Genomic DNA, 20,246 nt, shown 5'->3' on the forward strand with positions numbered 1-20,246 from the left:
TCAGCAGTTGGAGACAGCAGGCAAAACTTTTCAGGTGGGCTGAGCAACCACTGGTGCCAGGCACATCAATAGGAGCTGCAAGGGCCACCTCTGAAAAGCAGGTGGCCCTAAGGGAGACTCCTAAGTGTGGCTGAAGAACCCAGTTCTTAGGAAACTGTGCCTAACAGCTTTGCAGTATAAAAAGATATCCCTAAACATACTTTAACTGGAAGCAGCAGAGGCTACTTTGCCAAACCCATACCTTTCTCAGCAAGCCATGGAGAAGGAGAGGGAATATTTTGGGACATTTTGAGAGATTCTTTTTAGCATTTTCAGTTCTGCTTTCTGTCTGTCCATCCGTCCGTCCGTCCTCGCAAGCGCCAAGGTATTTCTTTAATTTATTGCAATTTACCACAGGAAAATGAGCTCTCCCACTGGCATCTTTATAGCTGAAATCTGCTCTCTGTGCTGTCTTGGTTGCAGAACTGGGCACAGGCTGAATGAGAGAAGCTGGGAACTTGTTATGTAAAATCTACAGCAAGTGAGCTTTTCTAGTGCTATTATGGCCTGACCCCTTATTTTGGCGCAGTAACAAAACCACTGAGACTGGACAGTTATAGGGTTTCCCAGGCTCTTTTTTTTTTTTTTTTTTCTTTTTCTTTTTGGCCTCATCACAAAACCCAAGTGAATCAATGGTATGCCCAAACTTCTGACATGGTCTAGGACTTTCAGTATCTCCAACACACAAAGAAACAGTGGGGAAATACGTGCATTTTATTTATTCATTATTTAATCAGGATGGTCTCCTGTCTAAAAGTTCCTTGCTCTGGAGAAATCTCTGACACATTTTCCAATTGTTTGATATTTGGGATACACTATGATCCCTATTGCTTTACATTCACTTTGTTTTCTGTATGTGGCTTAAATTCTCAATTTTTTCCAATAAATTACACTTGCCTGTTACTCAGGTGATTATTTTTCCCTCCAAGACTCAGTTGAGCATCCTCACTTGAGTAAAAAATTAAAGAAAAAAAAATAATAAATAAAATAAATAAAATTAATAGAATGGAATAAAATAATATAATAAAAAATAAAAGAGCTTTCTTGGCTACAGGCTGCTAGGACTTCATATATATTTTATGCCTCTTCACAGCCTTGGAAACTTGGAAATATCTACAATTTCTCAGGTACCCTGGCAGCTCTTTGAGACAAAGCAGTTGGGATCAGGGTGACCTTTTAAGGATGAATTACAAGTTTCTGAAACTGGACAGCAAAAATTGCATTGTGAGACTGTGTGGAAGTGCCCTTCTGTGCCTTTCGTACCAAATAGGTTCAGTTTACAAGTCAAAAATCATTTTCTAAGAGCCCATTCTGCAAACTCCACCCTGCAACACTGAGGACCAGGCTGGGTGGTTTTCTGCCCCCTCTGACACCCTGAGGACCGGCCACGCTGCGGCGGGAGCCTCACCGATAACGGTGCCGGTGAGGCGTGTAGCTGAAAAGAATCCCTTTCACTGGCGTGTTGGTTCTGCCGCGCTGCTGGTAAGAGAAATGTGCTCATGTCAGTCAAGTATGCAGGGTGAAACTGAAAATCAGATGGGTATTGTAGATGTTTCGCTTCTACAAAAAGGGACATGTGAAACCATAAGCCTCTCGGAAATTTCCCTTTCTCTGCGTGCATTCTTATACAGGTAGATCTATTTTTAACAGGGATAGGACTTTTTTGGCCTGTATCCTTGAAGAGGTATCATTAGCCATACCTGCCTCCTTTTTTAACACTAATTTAACACAATACCTGTCTTCACAAAAATAGTTCTTTCCACAAAACTCACAAAATCCACTGTAAACAGCAACTTATAGCATGGCTATCTACCGTCCATCCAAAGAGTGGATGAAGGAAAAGGGAAAACTGATGAGTCTGAAGAGGTAAGTCATGAAGACTGGTCTCAGACGAGTTGCTCTGTATTAATAAGTCTGCAAACAAGTCAAAAGAGTACTTATTATCCCCAAAGTCTTCTGGAATAAATATCCTTTGGTATTGTTTTTAACTATTCACACAGCTCACAGCTTTTTTTCCCTCAGTTGGCTTTGTAAAAGCCAATCTGTAAGTGCCCATAGAAGGCAGTTGTGGAGGTTAGATTAGAAAATGTTGCTTACAAAGAAACATGAGATGCGAAAGTAACATAAAGCAGGAGAGCCCTCTGGCCCTGTGCTTGATTTCATCCAGTCTTTCCGGATTGCATCTGCCACTCACCCTCCACCCCTGTGGGGTGCCAGGAAACGTGCCAGGAATACTGGACTAGAGCTATGGGCCTCAAAAGACTGTTTTCTATGGCTGCATGTGCTCCCAGAGCATGGTCACTGAAGTTCAGTAGCTGAAGACAAAACATCGTTAACTGATCAGTTCTCATATGGTCACCAACCAACCGTCCATCCACCCATGCAGTGGCTATAAGCTGGTATCAGTAAAGCTGAAGATGGCAGCAAGAAGTGTTTGTTTCTTTGTATTAATCTCTATTACCTTTGTTGACAATTGAGCCAACACAAGAATTACCAAAGCAGTGCAGCTTCTGCCATAAAACTGACTGAACAACTCCAATTGCCATTTCCGAGTTTAAAACCTTTCTCCTAGTCCAGTAAAAATGCAGCACCTGTATCACAAGTTATTAGGCTTCATCTAATTTTTTTTCAAGCTGTAAACATGAAAAACTGTCAGAAATGAAACTAATGTTCTACAAAGGATTTCGAGAAAAACATGCTGTCATATTTTCTTTAGAAGCTTATGGACAAAAGAGCTTGAACTTGTAAATATTCATAGTCAGACCCTGCTTTTCAGTTAGTTCAATGAAAGATGAACCTTTGCACAGAAAAAAGATCAACATCTTCACTTCTATGGCCCGAGGTTTTAGCTTTTAGAAGGTATTAATATTGAGAGGGGAGAAAAACCCTGTAAAATACATAGTATTAAGAAGACACTTACTATTGTAATCTACAAAGACAGCCTGAATGATCTGAAGCAAAATTGTCTTTCTTAGAACATGCTGCATAAGCCCATTCATGGAATACATTCCCACTAGGTGTATAAATCTTACTAATATGAAGCTATATATGTTTTATATATATTATCATTGTATTACATACAGCAGAAGGCTTGGACAAAGAACAAATTCCTAGTATTGGGCCACGCATCAAATATACTATGCCACTGAGGCTCAGCTTCGCCAAAAAACAAAGAAAACCACCAACAACACAGGGCAGATTTAATTTTTAAAATTACACATTGGTTGACAGAGGTAACTGTATGGACCAATGTGTTTGAGTGTTTCTAGAGGCTTTACCACAATACCAAGTGACATTTGTTTAAAGCATTACCACTGTATGTTTGCCATGGAGTGGTAAAGGGATTCAGACCTGGCTGACAGATCTCTGAAAGTACTTAATGGACTAGTCATGGCAGCAGTTGGCAGGGATCGGAAGGGATCGCTGTGAGGCCTCATGTGCTTCAGGGTTTTCCTCAGTGAGTAAATCTGGAAGTAAATATAGAATCACTGCCAATATAGTTTGAACATGACTTACATTAGTAGGTTGAGAAAAGGATGGCCAAACACAGCGGACTGGATTGTTCTCTAGCGTGATCCCTGTCAGACAGAATGTCTACAAAATCTCATGTCTTGGAGTGAAACAAGACTTATCTACAGAATGAGGGCTATATCCCGAGAAGGTTTGAGGAGTTATTGTGGAGAAGCAAGGAAGAATGCTTCCTCGATGTGATGCTGCAGTAAGAATGGCTAATTCAATTCCTAGGTGTGCTACAAGAAATGCTTTTACTTCAGAATATGCCTGCTGGGAGTCTGATATTAAAAATGCATTTTAAAAAGCATGTTGAAAAAGTGGTGAAGGCACAAACAAGAGCTGAAAAAGAAGTTAGAGAAATTTCTTTAGAGCGAGAGACTTCGAGAGCTCAATCTGCTTAGTTTATCAAAAGGATGATGAAGAGATGACTTGTTCACATTATATAAGTATCCTCATGGGGAGACAGTAGAAGTACAAGAGACTTTTTAATCTGTGAGAGAACAGCATAATAAGAACCACTATATGGCAGATGAATTCATACAAACTCATTTAGAGACAAAGACCATTTTTGGTGATGAAAATGATTAGTCTTGGGAATAAGCTACCAAGGGAATGGGTGGATTTTCTATCCCATGAGTTTTCAAATCAAGCAAGGATGCTTTTTGTAAAACATATTTAACCAAATATAAGTTATTGAACTCATGAAATGTGTAATGAGGTAAAATGTAATGGTCTGTGATATATAAAGTTAACTAGAAAATGTTTTGTTGCCGTCTAGTCTTAAATTCCATGATTCTTTGACTGAGCTTCGTTTCTGCAGGAAACTGAAGGCCTGACGCAGTGCTGAGGGAAGAGGCTGAGCATTTAGAGGTGAGGAGCTTAGAAACAGCAGCAGGACTGTAAGGGAACGCAACTCAGATCAGTCAGGAAAGCATGGCTGGATGTTAAAGAGCATACAACAGTGGTATATACGAAGTGGAGTACTACATCTTCTGTGGCTGATAAAATCTGTGAGCACTTAACCGAATTTCAGTGTCTCACCTAGCAAAGTTAGACAAATCTCTTTGGCCCCCCTGGCTAAGACTACACAGCCCTCAGCACACAAGCCAACAGCATGTTGGGCTGGTTTTGCCTCCTGGCACATGCAGACCCTCCTGCACCCTGCCCTGTGCTGCTGCATGTCATTGCCCCCCCACAAGAGAGCCACTTCTCTCCCCCATTTCCAGCTGACCTGGGATTCTTCCCCCAACTCTCCTGTACCCCCCATGAGTGCCCAGGGCTGCTTTCCTGCTCCTCGCCCCCAGTTCTTCTAATCCTGCTGTCTCTGCCACTGAGGCAGCTTTTTGCAATGGGAGTTGCAGCAGTTTATGGTACAAGGGGAGAAAAAGGACATTTTTTTCCATATTCCCAGCAAAGGGCCTGTCTGTGCCATGTTGAAATTGAACTGTTTCTAAAGATGAAAAGCCTCCAGGTGGTTCCTATACTACCTAGATCTTAATTTTGCTTTTCCAACTGTAATTGCTGCTTATTGCAGTGGGGGGAGAGAGCAAAGAAAAAGTAGTCAATCCAAATTGTCTCATGAGGGAGGCAATAGAGCAGGGCTAAGGAAGCTCAGCAGTCATCTAAGTGCACAGCTTCTTGTAAAACCTTTCTGAAAAGCCTGAATGAATCCCCCAAAATGAATGGCCATTTTGTCCCTTTCAGTTCTCCTTCTCTAGCATGGAACTCAATGTGCAGCTTGTGGACAGACAGATTCCACAATAAATAGAGAAGGAGAGTAAAACTAAACCCACTGGAGCTTGGCCAGCAGCAATGTCAAATCTCTTGACTGATTTCCCAGGGAATTCTTGCTCTAAATGTCAGGAGAACATAGCCCTGCAGCCAAACCTGGACCAGACTGATACCAAGGCGTGACAAAATGAATGACCTAAGTAACAAGATTACACCGCAGGAAAATTATAACTTCAGAAATGTGCAAAGATCACATTTCAGTAAGCGGTGTTTTATGTAAGATCCTTTTAGTGGACAAAGCTTAACCCAAACTTATAAAACATAAATTGGTGAGGGGAGGGGGATTTATTAGTGGCAACAGAATGAAACTTTCAATCAGTCAGAAAAGAAAGTCTGAGAGTTTCTGCAAGCGTCAATGGTTTCTGAAAGGCTTACAGCCTGCTTTCAGAAGCTCTTGTCAACAGGAGCCAAGGAAGGTCAAAGGAATTTAGTCTCCTAGGAGTCTGCACCACTTTGAAAACAGCAGCTAAGTCCCTCCATCACTCAGGCACTTCTGAAAATCCTCCTGGAGCCTCTCCTACTATGGATACCTGCAGCCCTCCCTGGCCACTCACGCACACGGGGCTGGCAGGAACCTGAACAGCTTTGGGATTTCTGATCCTCCATCAGTTGTCGCTGAAATTGGCTGTTGAGTTCAAGATCTGTTGGAAAGGGCAGGAACACCCAGAGAAAGAGGGGGGGACAGAGAAAGTACGTGCATGTAAGTCTCGTTTCTTTTGGAAACTGAGAGCCTGAAGTGGTGCTGAGAGAGGAGCCAGATAAGCTGAGGGGCTTAACAGCAGCAACGTAAGGGAGAACAGTCCAGATCCTCTGGGTACAAGTGGAAAAGGACTACTGAGAAAACACACTGTGTTTCTAAATTGTGTCCTTTTGGGGTGGGGGGTTGGTCTTTCTTTTCTCTGCTTCAGTCTTAGCTGACAAACCCCATGAGGCAGATCTGACAGAGTTGCCCAGCATGGATAGATATCTACGAGACTCACCATAGGAGCAAAGGGACTCTTCCCACACTGCTATTCAGGGAGGTGACAGAATCTCGTGCTAGTTTTTCTGCCTCTCTCCCTCATATTGTTTTAGCTGGAATTAGCTGTTTGCACATTCCTCTCCTACTTGGCAGTGTGCCCTCTCCTCCATAACAGACCAAACTGAAAGCCCAGATCCAGAACGCTTCAACTGTCTGGGAAGTCCTTGTTCAGAATGGGGATGTGTCTTACGTGTTGCAGCATCTTCTCACCATGGCTTACATTCCTACGGAGATCTTTAATTCATGGTGCCCTAAAAATGACTGTAGATACTCAGACTTAATGTTCAGTGAAGGAGAAGCAGAGGCACAGCAAGATTCCACTGCACATTTTCCCCCCCTCAGACATGGATTGAACATTAACACCATTTCTAAATTTTTCATATATATTCTTCTGTAAGTTATTTCCTTAACTGTGTTAAGCACAGCAGCAGGAGGAATATTTCATCCTTGGGCAGAGAGCCCAAACGAGTTAACCCAGGTTTTATAAAGATGAAAATACATAAGCAAAAAAAAAAAAAAAAGGAATCTGTGTGGTCCCAACTCCCAACATTGAAAAATTTATCCCTGGACAAACTGGGGCAGCTTTCCTCTGTGTTTCAGTGCCATCTCAAGGGCTGTCTTCCTTGCCTTCTGTGCTTTCAACAGAACATAGTCTGTGTGTTTGATCAGAGCTGGCACAGTGTAGTTTGCTCCAGGTTTGTGCCCGAAGCATTGCCTTTCTCTGTTTATGTGGCCACAACCTTTGTCTAATCCTCCAGGAGATCTATCGCAATGAGAATGGTAGCAGTGACAGAAGCTATTAATGTTCTGGCTTCTCTATGTGGCAGTGACCTGCTCTGCAGATCAAAAAGAGCAGATATGCGCTATCTGCAAGAAAAGGAAAAGAAATTATTGGTTTTGCTAAGCAAATTTTGTTTGTGAACAAAGAAACAGCTTGCAGGAGCTGAGTCTGCAAGGTGCCAAAGAACAAGTGTGTTGTCGGGACAAAGCTATGAAAGCAACCTCAGCCCTGGTTTCAAACAGCCAGCTCCAAAACTGGAAAGAAAATTGAGTTTTGTACATGTGTCTTTTGTAGCTTTTGGAACAACAGAGAAAAGGATTTGTATGACAGAAGTAGCCGTGGCGTAAAAGGCTGAAAGGATCAGATAATGACTTCACCAACTGCAGGTGGGAAAAGATGTGGCATGTTCAAGCTACATCAAGGGAATCCACAGGTGTTTGAAACAGAGCACTAAAAAGGAGCTTTTTGTACAGTAATTCCTGGCAGAGGGGGAAAAGGACATAGGGGTAAAAAAATCCTATGCAGAGGAACATCCTAACTGGAAGCCTTTCACTGTGAGGAACTCCTGCAGCCTTGACATAAAAAGTTGGTCTGTGAGTATACGAAGTATACGATGGTCTTATGTGTCGATAAGACAGTGTTAGGACTTGAAGTTTCTGGAATCACTGTAGCAGGTTGTGAAGGGCATAGATTGAAAAACCAAACGCACCAAATGAAAGAGCAGAGCGGTGTAATGACGACTGCACCCCTTCTTGGCTAAGCTCAAGACATAAGCAAATGAAGCAAAGCTTGAAAACAAGAAAGGCAAACATCCAGCCAGCTGTTTTGCCATCAAATTGTGAATGTCTCTTGGTATCCTTTATGACACAGCTCTAGGGGAAGAGCAGGCAAACGTGAGAGAAACACCTACATTTGTACTTTATGATCACCTTGCATTTACCATAAACTCTGATCAGTAAGTATTTAACACACGGGCATGACTTTTTTTATTGCTGTGTGTACAAATTGGTCGAGGGCATCCTGAATTGACAGTGTTATACATTATACTCGCTTTTCACGAGTGTAAATTATTGCCTACAATCTCCTAGCAGAAGCTAAGAGAGGACTTTCTGTCCACGGTTTCCATGCCCAAAGTAGCTCTTCAGCTCTTGCACTGTTTTCTAATGGTCAGAAAGATTATCTGGTCCAGTGTCCCCCGTACAGGCTGGCTGATCATCATGCCAATTTTGATTCTTTCTCTGTGATGATTCTTTCTCTCTGAGATGAGATTCATTCTCATCTCATGGATGCATGGCAGCAGATGTAGTTTTTCTGTGCATGCTATTTTAACCTCGTTTAACACTTGAACATGTTCCTTCAAATGTTTTGTATATGACTTAGGCACAGATTCTTGCACTGCATGCGAAGGTCTAAGCCACTGGGGAAAAAACGGGTTTTCTAGATACTTTGTTCCATTTTCACCCCTGCCTTCTTCAAGCGACAGTTTCTATGCATTCTCTAACAAAATAATTGTGCCTGGCAACTTAGGCGACTTTGATTTTTTCTTATTACTCAAAGGGCTGTTTTTTCATTGGGTTGTTTTCATGCTGTAGATTCGATGGGTTCTTCTCAAGGTGAGCCCCACCTGAATTTCCTCAACAGCATCATGGTCTAATATCAACAGTTCTTTCCAGTGGCCTCCGTTGCGTTTCCACACTAGGCAAAACTGGTGAGGACCACCTGAATTTCCTCAACAGCATCATGGTCTAATATCAACAGTTCTTTCCAGTGGCCTCCGTTGCCTTTCCACACTAGGCAAAACTGGTGAGGACCACCTGAATTTCCTCAACAGCATCATGGTCTAATATCAACAGTTCTTTCCAGTGGCCTCCGTTGCCTTTCCACACTAGGCAAAACTTTGTTGAGTGTAGCAACTTCCAACAAATTAAACGCTTTGCCTCTTTTGTAACCCGCAGAGTTCTGGTAATGAACCAATAGGTATTTTAGATGGGTAAAGCTCCCTGACTGCAGAGTAGCTTAGACTTCATTTCCTTCAATACGGTGCGTGGCACAGAAGAAGCCGAGAAACCTTCGAGTCCTTCCCAACGCCGCGCGGCCCCCGCCGCAGAAGCACAGTGGGCTCGCTTCGGCCTTGGCTGCTTCTTTTCACCGGCCGCCGCGAACCCCCTGAAGTAATCTGCGTATTCGCATGATCGCAAATGACCCGCAGCCGGTGCTCCGGCGGCAGTTTCTCAAGTCCCCTCGGCCCGCGCGGAGCAGCAGGTAGGGGCCCGCGGCGCTGGCCAGCCGCATGGTTGGGAGCCGTGCCACCCCCCCGCCCCGCGCCCCGAGCTCACCCCGGCGAGCGCCGCTCGCCCGCGCCCGCGCTGCCGCGGCTCCGCGCCCGCCGGGGAGGCATGAGCGACGGAGCGGCCGCTCCGCGCCGCGGGTGAGTGCGCGGCCCTCCGCGGGGCGCGGAGGGAGGGAGGGAGGGAGGGAGGAAGGGGGCCCCCCACGCAAACCGAAGGTGGCTTTGGAGGAAAGCTCGGGGAAGAGGGGAGCGGGGTGCGCGGCTGCGGGAGCGGCGCCTCTTCTCCGCGCCCGCGGGGACCCCCCCCTCCGCTCGCCCGGCCCCGGGTCCCCCTCGCTGCGCCGCGGGGGGCTCGGGGGTGCTGCGAGCTGCCGTTCCCCGGCGTTTTGCACCGAGGGATGGCTCCCAGGGCACCGGGCTCCCCCTCCCCGAAGGCACTAGCGGAGCCTTTCGGTGGTCCTTGGGTTTTGACACCAGAGGTGCGAAGGGGGGCACCCCCTCCTTTTCCGCACCCTAAAACTTTGTTTTGTCGCCACTTGCGGTCCTGCGACGGAGAGAAGCGTGTGCGGAAAGCCCAGCTCCCGCACAGCCAGAAAGCTGCGGAACGGGGCTCCCAAGCCTCCCCTTCCCACCTCCTGTAGATCCGTGTCGGTCGCTCATTCCACATCCTTTTGAAAAATGAGGCGAAATGGTTATAAGCAAGCCCTGCGATAGCGCATTTGGTTTGCAACAGTAGCCTGTCCCCCTCCTCCCCCCAGGCTGGCAAGCGGGTCCCTAATGTCCATTTGAGGTACCGCGGCTGTGCCAGCACAGGTCGGGGAGTATCTGAGTTTGCTGCGGAGATGCCACTGTAAATAGCTGCCGCACCCCCAAACTTCTGTGTGACAGTACTGTTGTGTGGAGTGGCCGGCTGCAAGCCCAGGTCCGTCCAGGCTGTTTGCTCTGCTCCTTGCAACGGTACTAGTTAGAAAAGGAAGAATTCTAAAAATACCGTTTGACTTTTGTACTGAAGGCTTTGTTATTATTTCTATTGTTACGGCTTTGAAGCTATAATCATGCCCGCAGCCCTGATGGCAGCATGACCTGTAAAAACCCACCTTGCATCCTATCCGGCACAGTCCACTGTGTAATCTTGTAGTCCAGACCAGAGAATTTCAGGTGTGGCCACACGTGAAATTAAGGTGTGACCATAGCGTCAAAGTGTCTTTCTGTTTTTCTGTTGCATTTAGTATTTATCAAAGGCAACCATGAACAACAACTAGTCCAAAAATTGTTTTGCAACTTTGATGGGAAATCTTAGCTGCTGGAAAGTCCCATTTTGGTTTCAGGCCTGGCACAGCCATCACTCTGTCTCATCTCAAGCCTTTAACTGCATGCTGAAAAAATAGTGGATGTTGGAGATGGTGTTGATTTCCAAGTTGCTGATAGCTTTTGGATTTAAGTGAAAACCTGGACTCAGGGCTCAAACACAGTATTAAGCTTTTATTAACATTTGTAGGGGTTTTTTGCTGTGGGGAAGAAAGGTGTGCGGTTTGAAAGAAAAATTTGGCCATGACAGCTGGGCATTTTGCTGGGTGTTGAAATCACAGAAAAACAGACTGTTTCAGAAAAACATGTGTGCATTAAGAATAGATCTTTAGATCATTAACTATCAAATTATGGCTGACAGTGTAGTTCTACCATTTTGATTTTCTTCCATGTAGCATGCTGGTTTAGAAGAGCAGAAACTTTATGTTGGTGAGCAAGCTTCTGTGTTTGAGTTAGTTATGCTTTTGGCTTGCATGCAGCATTTTTGCATTTTCAGGGCTATAAACAATACTAACTGAATTGGTTGGACGTGGTCTCAGCTGGAAAAGCAGTATGAGATCTGCCCTTCATAAGTGGTAGCCTCCTTCTAGACAGGCCCATCAGCAGTTCAGTAGAAGGTGTGATCTTCCAGATCTTCCCTGTCTCTCTTGCACACGTGCGTGCACATGCACACACACTCACTCTTAATATGTTCTTCCAAGATGTTCTACAACTAGAGGGAAGCTAACTGCACGATTTTAATACCAAATACAAACACCCTTTCCTGTCCACTTCTACAGGATGAAGGAATGCAATTAATTTGCAGATCTCACTATTCTCTGCGTACAGAAAGAGATGGTCAGGCACACTCAGACAAAGAAGTCAGGAGTCACCATACCCCTCTCTTCCATGCTCCAGAAACCTACATTCCCCCCATAGTGCCTTTGGTGGTTGGAAATTTTGCAGACATCTGGAATATAACACCAGGCCTTGCATTTTGCTTAGCAAGCAAAAGCTCAGGGAAATCCAGGTTGCATCCCTGCTGAGCTGGAGGTGAAAGGGTGGATGAGTGCCTCTTCCCTTGTCTGTGCATCCAGGTTTCTTTTCCATGGGCTTCAGGATATGCTTCATCCCTACATGAAATGTTCACCTGAGACATGCCCTGGGAAAATGAGCTTTTCTCAGTATGGATATAGCACCTGTATCTGACTCAGGCCACTAAAATAAATTATTAGTGAGGAAGTAGTATGGGTGTCAGAGGTAAGCCTTTAGGTTTCAGTGAGAATCTGGGCATAGGGTTCAAAGGTAAGGACGACCAAATACCTGTGAGCTTCAGCATTGGGGGAGGCAATGATTTGGGAGCCATTTTGAACAAAAAGTCTAGTCTAGATAGTTGGTCATTAACTGACTGTTAATATGAGATCTTACAAAAACATCTTTCCGTTTGTCTCGAGTTTGACCCAAAATCAGAAGATTTTGGGGGTGACTTTATTCTCTTTTGAGGTTCTGGCTTCAATTCTTCTGTAGCAGAGCAAGTCCCACTCAAGTATCTCAGATCACTTCACAAGCACTTTGCAACAGGCATTTGCAGGAGATAATGTAATTCTTGTTCTCATCTGAGAGTCTAGAGAACTGAGATAGAGTTCGAATGACCTATCCAGAATATACAGTAAATTAGCATAAGAAATGAGACAGGGAAACAAATTATTTGCTCCAGTCACAGGATTAAATTGCCTTTCCCTAACTCACTGCAACTATTAAGAAATTCATGGGCCATTCCTCTTGCAATAACTTGAAAAGGGCAGACATGCCTTTTATGCTTCTTTCTGATGTAAGTGGTATTAAATATGCATTGTAGCTCAGTTACCTTAGATAACAGAGCATAAATTCATCCATCTTCCACTTGAAATTCTGTTCCCAAATGTAGCAGCTGAATATTCTTTCTTTTGTTTTCTACTTTTTGGAGGGGTTGTAGGTTTTTTGCTTTTGTTTTTAGGGAAGAGTCTTGTTAGCATTCCTTAGAAACTCATTAAAATGCTTCCCTTTTGGCTTATTCTCCTAATTTATTAATACCACAAATAACTTTTCTTTGGTGACCCACTTTCATAGGTATCTGAACATCTAGCAAAATTGTAACTCATCAGGAAGGCAGTGTAGACTAACAAATAGCATCTCCAGACAGAGAGGAAAATCAAGACACTTCTTTCTTTGCCAGAGTTCTACACACCACACATACAGAAAATATTGCTCTATTCCACAGCTTACTCGGCACCCTTAGCCCAAAAGAAAGCACTTTATTGATTGCATGATTGATTTAAAGGTCAGAATTTAGGATTGCATCTATTCTGCTGGCTGAATTCAATTTTTACCCTACATCCACAGTGAAGAAACCACTTTTTGCATAAATACAAATTGAAATACTGGTCTGTGTGAGTGTTCAAACAAATAGACTTTCTCTTACAGCTCCCAGGGCAACCTCCCAACACTACACGGTTATCAAAACTATTAGGGTTTGACTGAGAGACTGCTTTTTATTGAATGGTCATACCTGCTTTGTGAAAAGTACAGATTTGCTTAGAAAAAGAGGATACCCACTGATTTAATGAGCATGATGGTCAACAGGCCACTGGAAGTGGTAGGGCTGTGCAGTCTCTAAGTCAGGCAGAGGTCAGCTAGTGTAGACAAATTCACATACTTTCACGCTCACTTATTTCAAGAGATACAGAGGTTGCTTTTTGTGAACTGAAGCTGTACAGACAGACTTACTGCAAGGGGTGATTAATTACCCTGTGTCCTGCAGACACTCAAACACTGGTCATGTTTTGAGGGCAGTCTGCTCTGAGAGTGCAGTCTGTGGCTGTCGCAGCCCAAGGATACTCCGCATTGCCGCCTTCTCTCCGAAGTCTGCTGGATAACAACCCCTTAACAGGAGAGTATAAGGCTTATTTGGTGACTTCTAATGAAGCTTTGTTTTCCTTTTCAGTAAGTGTGGACGTCTGTGTAAGTGTGAGAGCATCATGGTGGCCTTTAAAGGAGTCTGGACGCAGCCCTTCTGGAAGGCCGTTTCGGCAGAATTTTTGGCCATGCTCATTTTCATCCTGCTCAGCCTCGGCTCCACGATCAACTGGGGTGGAGCAGAGAAGCCCTTGCCTGTAGACATGGTCCTTATCTCCCTCTGCTTTGGACTCAGCATTGCGACCATGGTGCAATGCTTTGGACACATCAGCGGAGGCCACATTAACCCTGCTGTAACCGTGGCAATGGTCTGCACAAGGAAGATCAGCCTCGCCAAGTCCGTCTTCTACATTCTTGCCCAGTGCCTGGGAGCCATCGTGGGCGCAGGCATCCTTTACCTCGTCACACCACCAAGCGTGGTAGGAGGCCTGGGAGTCACTGCGGTAATCACTTCTCCTCTGGCTCTTGAACTAGACTAGAGTAGAGCCTAATAAAATATAATCAGTGTCACGCAGAATAAAGAGAGCTCAAGTAGAGATTTTAAGAGCTTCCTGGTTTATTTACAACATCTAGACAGGGCTGAAAGCTCTCCTTAGGATGGCTTTATGCAGCGTAATAGCTATAGCTGTTCTTTTTATAGAAGTTCTCTTTCCTAGAACTTCCCTAAATCTGATGACAGCAGGTAATGTTAATTTACATACAAAATTTAAATAATATATGCGTGAAATGCCATTTTCATATGGGCTGGGGAGGGAAAAATGAATTCTATGCCATTATGATGGGGATTGAAAAAACATCAATTTAAAATGACATACTTTTGAAATAGGTTGTGGCTTAGATTTCAGCTTTGTTCTAAACTAATAAGGAATGCCATCAGTTAGCCCTGTTGCAGGACTTATTAAAAATGCACTTGAGCTGTACACTGCTTAATTTTTAATTGAAATTTAAATTAATTAAGTCAGGGCTAATTAATGAATTTATAATTGAATAGTAAATTACAGTGTTCCCAAGAAAAAAAATGGTGAAGGGGAAGTGCAGCATTTGCAAATCCCTGTGTAAAAATAAACTATGCTTCTGCAGTCTAACTTTGAAGTTCTTGTTGGATGTTACTGTTAAGCCTTCTGTTCTCAGTCCAGCAGTAATTTTCCATGGCTCTCAAAATAAAAAAAAAAAAATAAAAAAAAAAGAAAAAAGGGATGAAGGGGGGGAACTTGTACCCTTGTACCTCTCAATTTCATTGTTGTCTTTCACTGTGTACCATTTAGAAATACCTTTCATTGAAACACAATTAATATATGTGGTGGCTTTCTGATCTACAAAATCACCTTTGTTTCATCTCCGGTGTTTTTTTCCCTTCTTCCAGGTACACAGGGATCTTTCTGCTGGCCATGGACTCCTGGTGGAGTTGATAATTACATTCCAGCTGGTTTTTACTATTTTTGCCAGCTGTGATTCAAAACGAAGTGATGTCACTGGTTCAGTAGCTTTAGCAATTGGATTTTCTGTTGCAATTGGACATTTATTTGCTGTAAGTTAATGGCTTCTCTTTAAAAAATAGACTCCTTTTCCCTTTATGACTACTTCAGAAGTAAATGGAAACTTCTGTGGCCTTTATAGCTGCTATAGCTATATAGCTGCTATATTCTTTATGAATCCACACCAAAACACTTTGGAGTAGCAGGACGGTCCCCTTGGGTCAGGTGTTGCATCAGAGGTTTTCTGCCTGTTTATGTGATGACTTTGTTAATTTTGTGATAAGACTCAGGAGAGTGGCAATACTTGCTGTCAAGATTAGAAGCCATGCAAAACCAGGGTGTCCCCATAGTACAAGGACTAGCAGAAATTGAGTAACTATCTATCTTCAAGACTTTAATAACGGGTAGCATTTTGTCTCTGCTTTAGATCAATTACACCGGTGCCAGTATGAACCCTGCTCGATCATTTGGACCTGCTGTGATCATGGGGAGATGGGAAAACCAATGGGTAACTCTGCTTTCATGCTTCCTTCACCATAGCGACAAACAGCTATCAGGATTTTTCATACATCATTTGCTTTTAGTTATCTATCCCAGTACGTTGCATAGAGACCATCACTGAGGAAGACAGGCACTGACCTGCCACAAGCTTTGGTATAATTATGCTCCTCGCCTAGAACTGCAGTGCAGTATGCAGTTCGTTGGAATAGCGTTTTGCTATTCAGGGGCCGTTTTGTGGAGGTAGTAGCTGGGGTAGAAAGGAAATCATACAAAAAGTTCAAAACAAAAAAAGCAATCCAGCGAGACTGAAAGAATTGAACTGCTAGAAAGAACAATCCTCCAAGGCAGATTGCAAACCCCCTGGTCACGCTGGTGAGAAGTTATGGAAGTAATTCTGTCAGCTTCACGTTTCACCTGGTTCTGCAGCAAACTGGGGCAGACGTATAAAATGAGAGCAGGGACCCTCTGTGATCTGGTTCCCAGGGGAGAACCTGCCTCGGCAAATGCCCGCAGTGAGAGATGAAGGGATTGCAGTCTGGTCTTTGCAGACCAGACCAGATGTTACCTGCTTCAGTTTGAAAGCGTCAGCCTAACTAGGAGTATTTGCGCAGGAAACAATTTGATAAACAGATTGTGAATGATGCAGTCATTTTCTATAGTATCCCACTACTAAACTTATTAAAAACCAATTCACATTTTATAAGAGAATGGATTGCATCTCAGCCTCAACTAATTAAAGACAGGGAAAGCACTTCTAGGGACACTTTCAATGCTAACTGTAAGAGCTCAGTATTACAGTGCATATAAGGATTTTCCTGATTTTTAAAGTATGAAGCCCACATTGCTCCCACTGCAGCTAATAACAGAAATAGCATTGTCTTCAGGCCCTAAGGCTCCAATTCTGCAAACACGATACCATGTGTAACTTTGTTCCCAAGAGTTATCCTATTGAGGCAGATTTACCCAGTTATCAGTGAATGGCTTGTTCATACGAAAAACTACTGTAGTTTTCCACCAGATTAATTATCCATACTCTGAGGGAGCCTGTAATTTATAACTAAAGCTATAAACAATAAACAAATGTGCTATGGAGAAACTTGTAGGAGAAGCTACTGTCCTGGTCACTTGGAAAGACGACCTTTTCTCCTCCTCCAGAGCAGTGACATTGGCATGCCATTGACAGAAGCCTGTGGGCTTCTGCACCTATTAATGTTACAGAACTGCTGCATGTCATGCTGAAATAGATAGGTACCCTACAAAGTTGTGTATGTCGGTTGTATTTGCTTATTCAAATTAGATAATTAGGTAGCTGACCACCTGTTGGATTCTGCAGGATCAGAAGCCAAATTTGGATTATTTTGGAAATGTGAGTCTGAAATACTGAAGTAGATCTGTTTGTGTATACACTAGGAAAGGCTTTGTTTCCTTAAAAGTTCGTTGTCACCTTGGGTGAAAATGCAGAAAGAAAACAATTTTTCTACATTGGTGTTTATTTTGTGTGTCATCTTGCAAACAGTCTGTATATGTTGTCTACAGCTGGCAATGAGCAATGAAAATTTATAGGGAGGCCTCTTGGAAAGAGATGGATCAATAAAACTTAACAAAACTATTTCTGTCTGAAGATGCGGGACTGCTTCTCAATCATCTTACTCCTGCTAGTTTAAAAGCAAACCTGCGCCAGAGCAACTATTTGTTGTATGCGACTACAGAGCTGTATTTGACAAGTCATATGTGACTCCACCAGGATCTCTGGCCTTTTTTGTCTCAAGAAATGTTATAGCTATGGTTGATCCAAATAAGGATGATGAAGAACCTGTACTTTTTACTTATTGGACAAAGTTTAAAAAATAAGTTTAAACTCCCATAAAGAGGGGAAAAAAGCTGCTTTCTGTTAACAGGAGAAGGTAGGGCAGCCAGAGAGGATGCCTGCCTGTCTGTCCATGGGAGGTGTCCATGGCTTCACTGCCGCTCAGCCGGTCTGCCCCAGAACATTGGTAAGCAACACGTGTAGACTGAAATCTTTTTCAGGCATCAGGGAAGTAGTAACTGTACCTCACTGCCGTGTCAGCATAGGTCCCTCTCCTCTGCTCCATGGGGTCCGCTGCCTGGTGACTCCCTAAACACTGGCACGAGAGGAGTTTTTAGGGAAGAGCCGCACCCATGGATGCAAGGTGGTTTAGATGACTGGATTGAAAGTGACTAGGGAGTATTTCTGAAGGGGGTGAAGTATATGTAAGGCAGAGAGACTGGGAGGAGGCAGAAAAAAAAGAAATTGACCTAGGACTAATGCCATTAACTGCCTAAGAGACTGCCTTTTGACTAACTTCATATGTGATTTTAGAGCAGTCACTTAATTGCTGAGCTCCAGGTCACCATCTGTGAAACCTATGGTAGGATGGCAGATTTCATCCCAGTTCATGAAAGCCAGGGAACTATGTGACCATGCATTTCTGGAGAGTTGGTTTTAACAATTCAGCCAGGGCATTTTTCAGAAACTTTTCTGGGTGAAGTCTGTAGTGACATGCTTTTCTCTGAGACCCTGGCTTCTTTATTTGCTCTAGAGCTTAATGCCTGTCTTTTTTCCACCTCTTTTTGCAGGTATATTGGGTGGGACCAATAATAGGAGCGGTCCTTGCTGGTGCTCTTTATGAGTACGTCTATTGCCCAGACGTTGAACTCAAGCGCCGTTTTAAAGATGTCTTCAGTAAGGCTACCCAGCCAACCAAAGGGAAGTACATCGAGGTGGACGACAACAGGAGCCATGTAGAGACCGATGACCTGATCCTGAAGCCTGGCATAGTTCATGTGATTGATATCGACAGGGGTGAGGACAAGAAGGGAAGAGATCCATCCAGCGAGGTGTTGTCTTCTGTATGACTAGCAAGAAGCACTGAAAGCAGAGAGCAGCCTGCTAGCACGTCCACAGATACCCTTCCACCTATTAAAGAAACAGATCTCCTCTAGACTGAGCGTCTACTATTTCTTAAAAGGTATGATGTGGGCAGCTGCATGGTAGTGGTGTCACCAAACCATATGCCTGCTCTGTTGGAAGATTAGGACTTTGCTATAATCAGGATTCCCCATCTATTATTCCAAATTAAGAGTTTTTCTTAGTATTTTCCTTTCCTTCTTTCTGGAGCAACCCCAAAGTCAAAAAAGAGATGAAGCATTCTCCTTTAATAAATCAGTCAATAATGAGATAAAGATCAAGATGTTTAACATTCAGATTGACAGTTAAGACATATCAGGAAATGCCTATAGACATGAAGACCTACTTATCAGATTGTTCTTCTGACACTTAATAGGCTGTTGTCAGCTCCGATTAGAACATCTTATCCATTAAGCGTTCTCTGCGAGGTTCAGGGACAGCACCAACAGCATTTAAGAGTTTTATCCACAGTCAAGCAAAGGAGTATTGTTTCCACTCAGGTACATCACTATTGCCTTGCAAGCTACCTCTGAAAAAATGATACTTTAATAGATTTAAAAAAAAAAAAAAATTCTATCAACCCATCAAATTTCACTCATGTGATTTGCAGTATAAATGTATTACCTTCATCCTGTCCCAAGAGTACATAGGCTGAAATTGAATGTTGAAGTCTACTGTAATAAGGCTGCAAAGCATTTGACTATACTTCATGCTCCCTCTTGTCATTGTCTATCTGGTGAAACATTCTCCTGGGGTTTGACTATTGACCATTTAGTGTTAGCAGACTTCCAAGGTCATGTAAAGAATATAAAGGCTTTCCTGTTACTTAATAACTCAAATAAGAGATATCAGAAGAAAAGAAGGCATATCTGTTTTCAGTGCACTTGTTCAAATACACATTTCTGTGCTAATTTATGTAAACTAAAGGTTTAAATTACTTACCTACTTTCTTACAAGATGGTTGGAGATATGGGGTTTTTAATTTATTAGTAATGTAGAGGGTTTTTAACTTTTACCTGTATTGAAACACTGATTGGGAAATATTTTTTTATAACAGATTATAAAAATATGACTGCTTCTGGCTTTTTGTTGTAACTGATGCCTAACTATTTGAACGGGATCCATGCTTGTTGCAGTGTTTGTATAGTCTCAGTTACACCTCTGGCAAAGGTTTCTTTATCTGTTTTTAGGAAAAGATGCAAGCACTTGCAGGGTTTTTTTGGGGGAAAGGGACATGAAATAAGTTCAGTAATCAGTCTTTCCCTTATAGAAGTATTTTGATGGACATAATCACCCCAGCAGAACATTTCTGTAAAGCTGTTACTGACTTACTGCTTTTGTTTCTGATCAGTGGCTTTGAGTTTTACAATATGCAGCTGCAGAGCAGTCAGGAGCATGGTATTATTACGGTAATTATATAGTTTTTATTTTGAAATTGAAAAGCTACTCCTGCCTTTTTAGCAATAAAAGGGGAAAAAAAGCATTAGTCCTGACTGTGCGCTGTAATAGCCTTGTCTGTTCTTTGACATACTCTACATGCAATCTTTATTACAGGGAATTAGATGTTTCTAATGAGATAATAAACCACTGCTACCCTCAAATCTGTGCACTATGATCCAAGGGCAATTCTACTATCCCAACTTGCAGCACTGTATAGTCCCAGC

At 43.1% G+C, this 20,246-nt stretch overlaps 1 protein-coding gene across 4 annotated transcripts; it reads left to right on the top strand.

Moving 5' to 3' along the window:
• Nucleotides 1-9,333: 9,333 nt before the first annotated feature.
• AQP4 (aquaporin 4) lies at nt 9,334-18,599 on the top strand. 4 transcript variants are annotated; one of them, XM_072851290.1, is made up of 6 exons: nt 9,334-9,380; nt 9,804-9,818; nt 13,706-14,120; nt 15,041-15,205; nt 15,580-15,660; nt 18,252-18,599. In XM_072851290.1, exons 1-6 carry the CDS (start codon nt 9,334-9,336, stop codon nt 18,528-18,530), a joined length of 1,002 nt encoding a protein of 333 aa, XP_072707391.1. In that variant the 3' UTR covers nt 18,531-18,599. The 4 variants fall into 4 exon arrangements, with proteins under 4 accessions (XP_072707391.1, XP_072707390.1, XP_072707392.1 ...); XM_072851289.1 differs by lacking the exon at nt 9,804-9,818 and having other exon boundaries at nt 9,334-9,407; XM_072851291.1 differs by lacking the exons at nt 9,334-9,380; nt 9,804-9,818 and adding an exon at nt 9,542-9,573.
• The last annotated feature ends 1,647 nt before the right edge of the window (nt 18,600-20,246 follow it).

Source organism: Ciconia boyciana, chromosome 2, assembly GCF_034638445.1.
Source record: "Ciconia boyciana chromosome 2, ASM3463844v1, whole genome shotgun sequence".
Lineage (NCBI taxonomy): Eukaryota > Metazoa > Chordata > Aves > Ciconiiformes > Ciconiidae > Ciconia > Ciconia boyciana.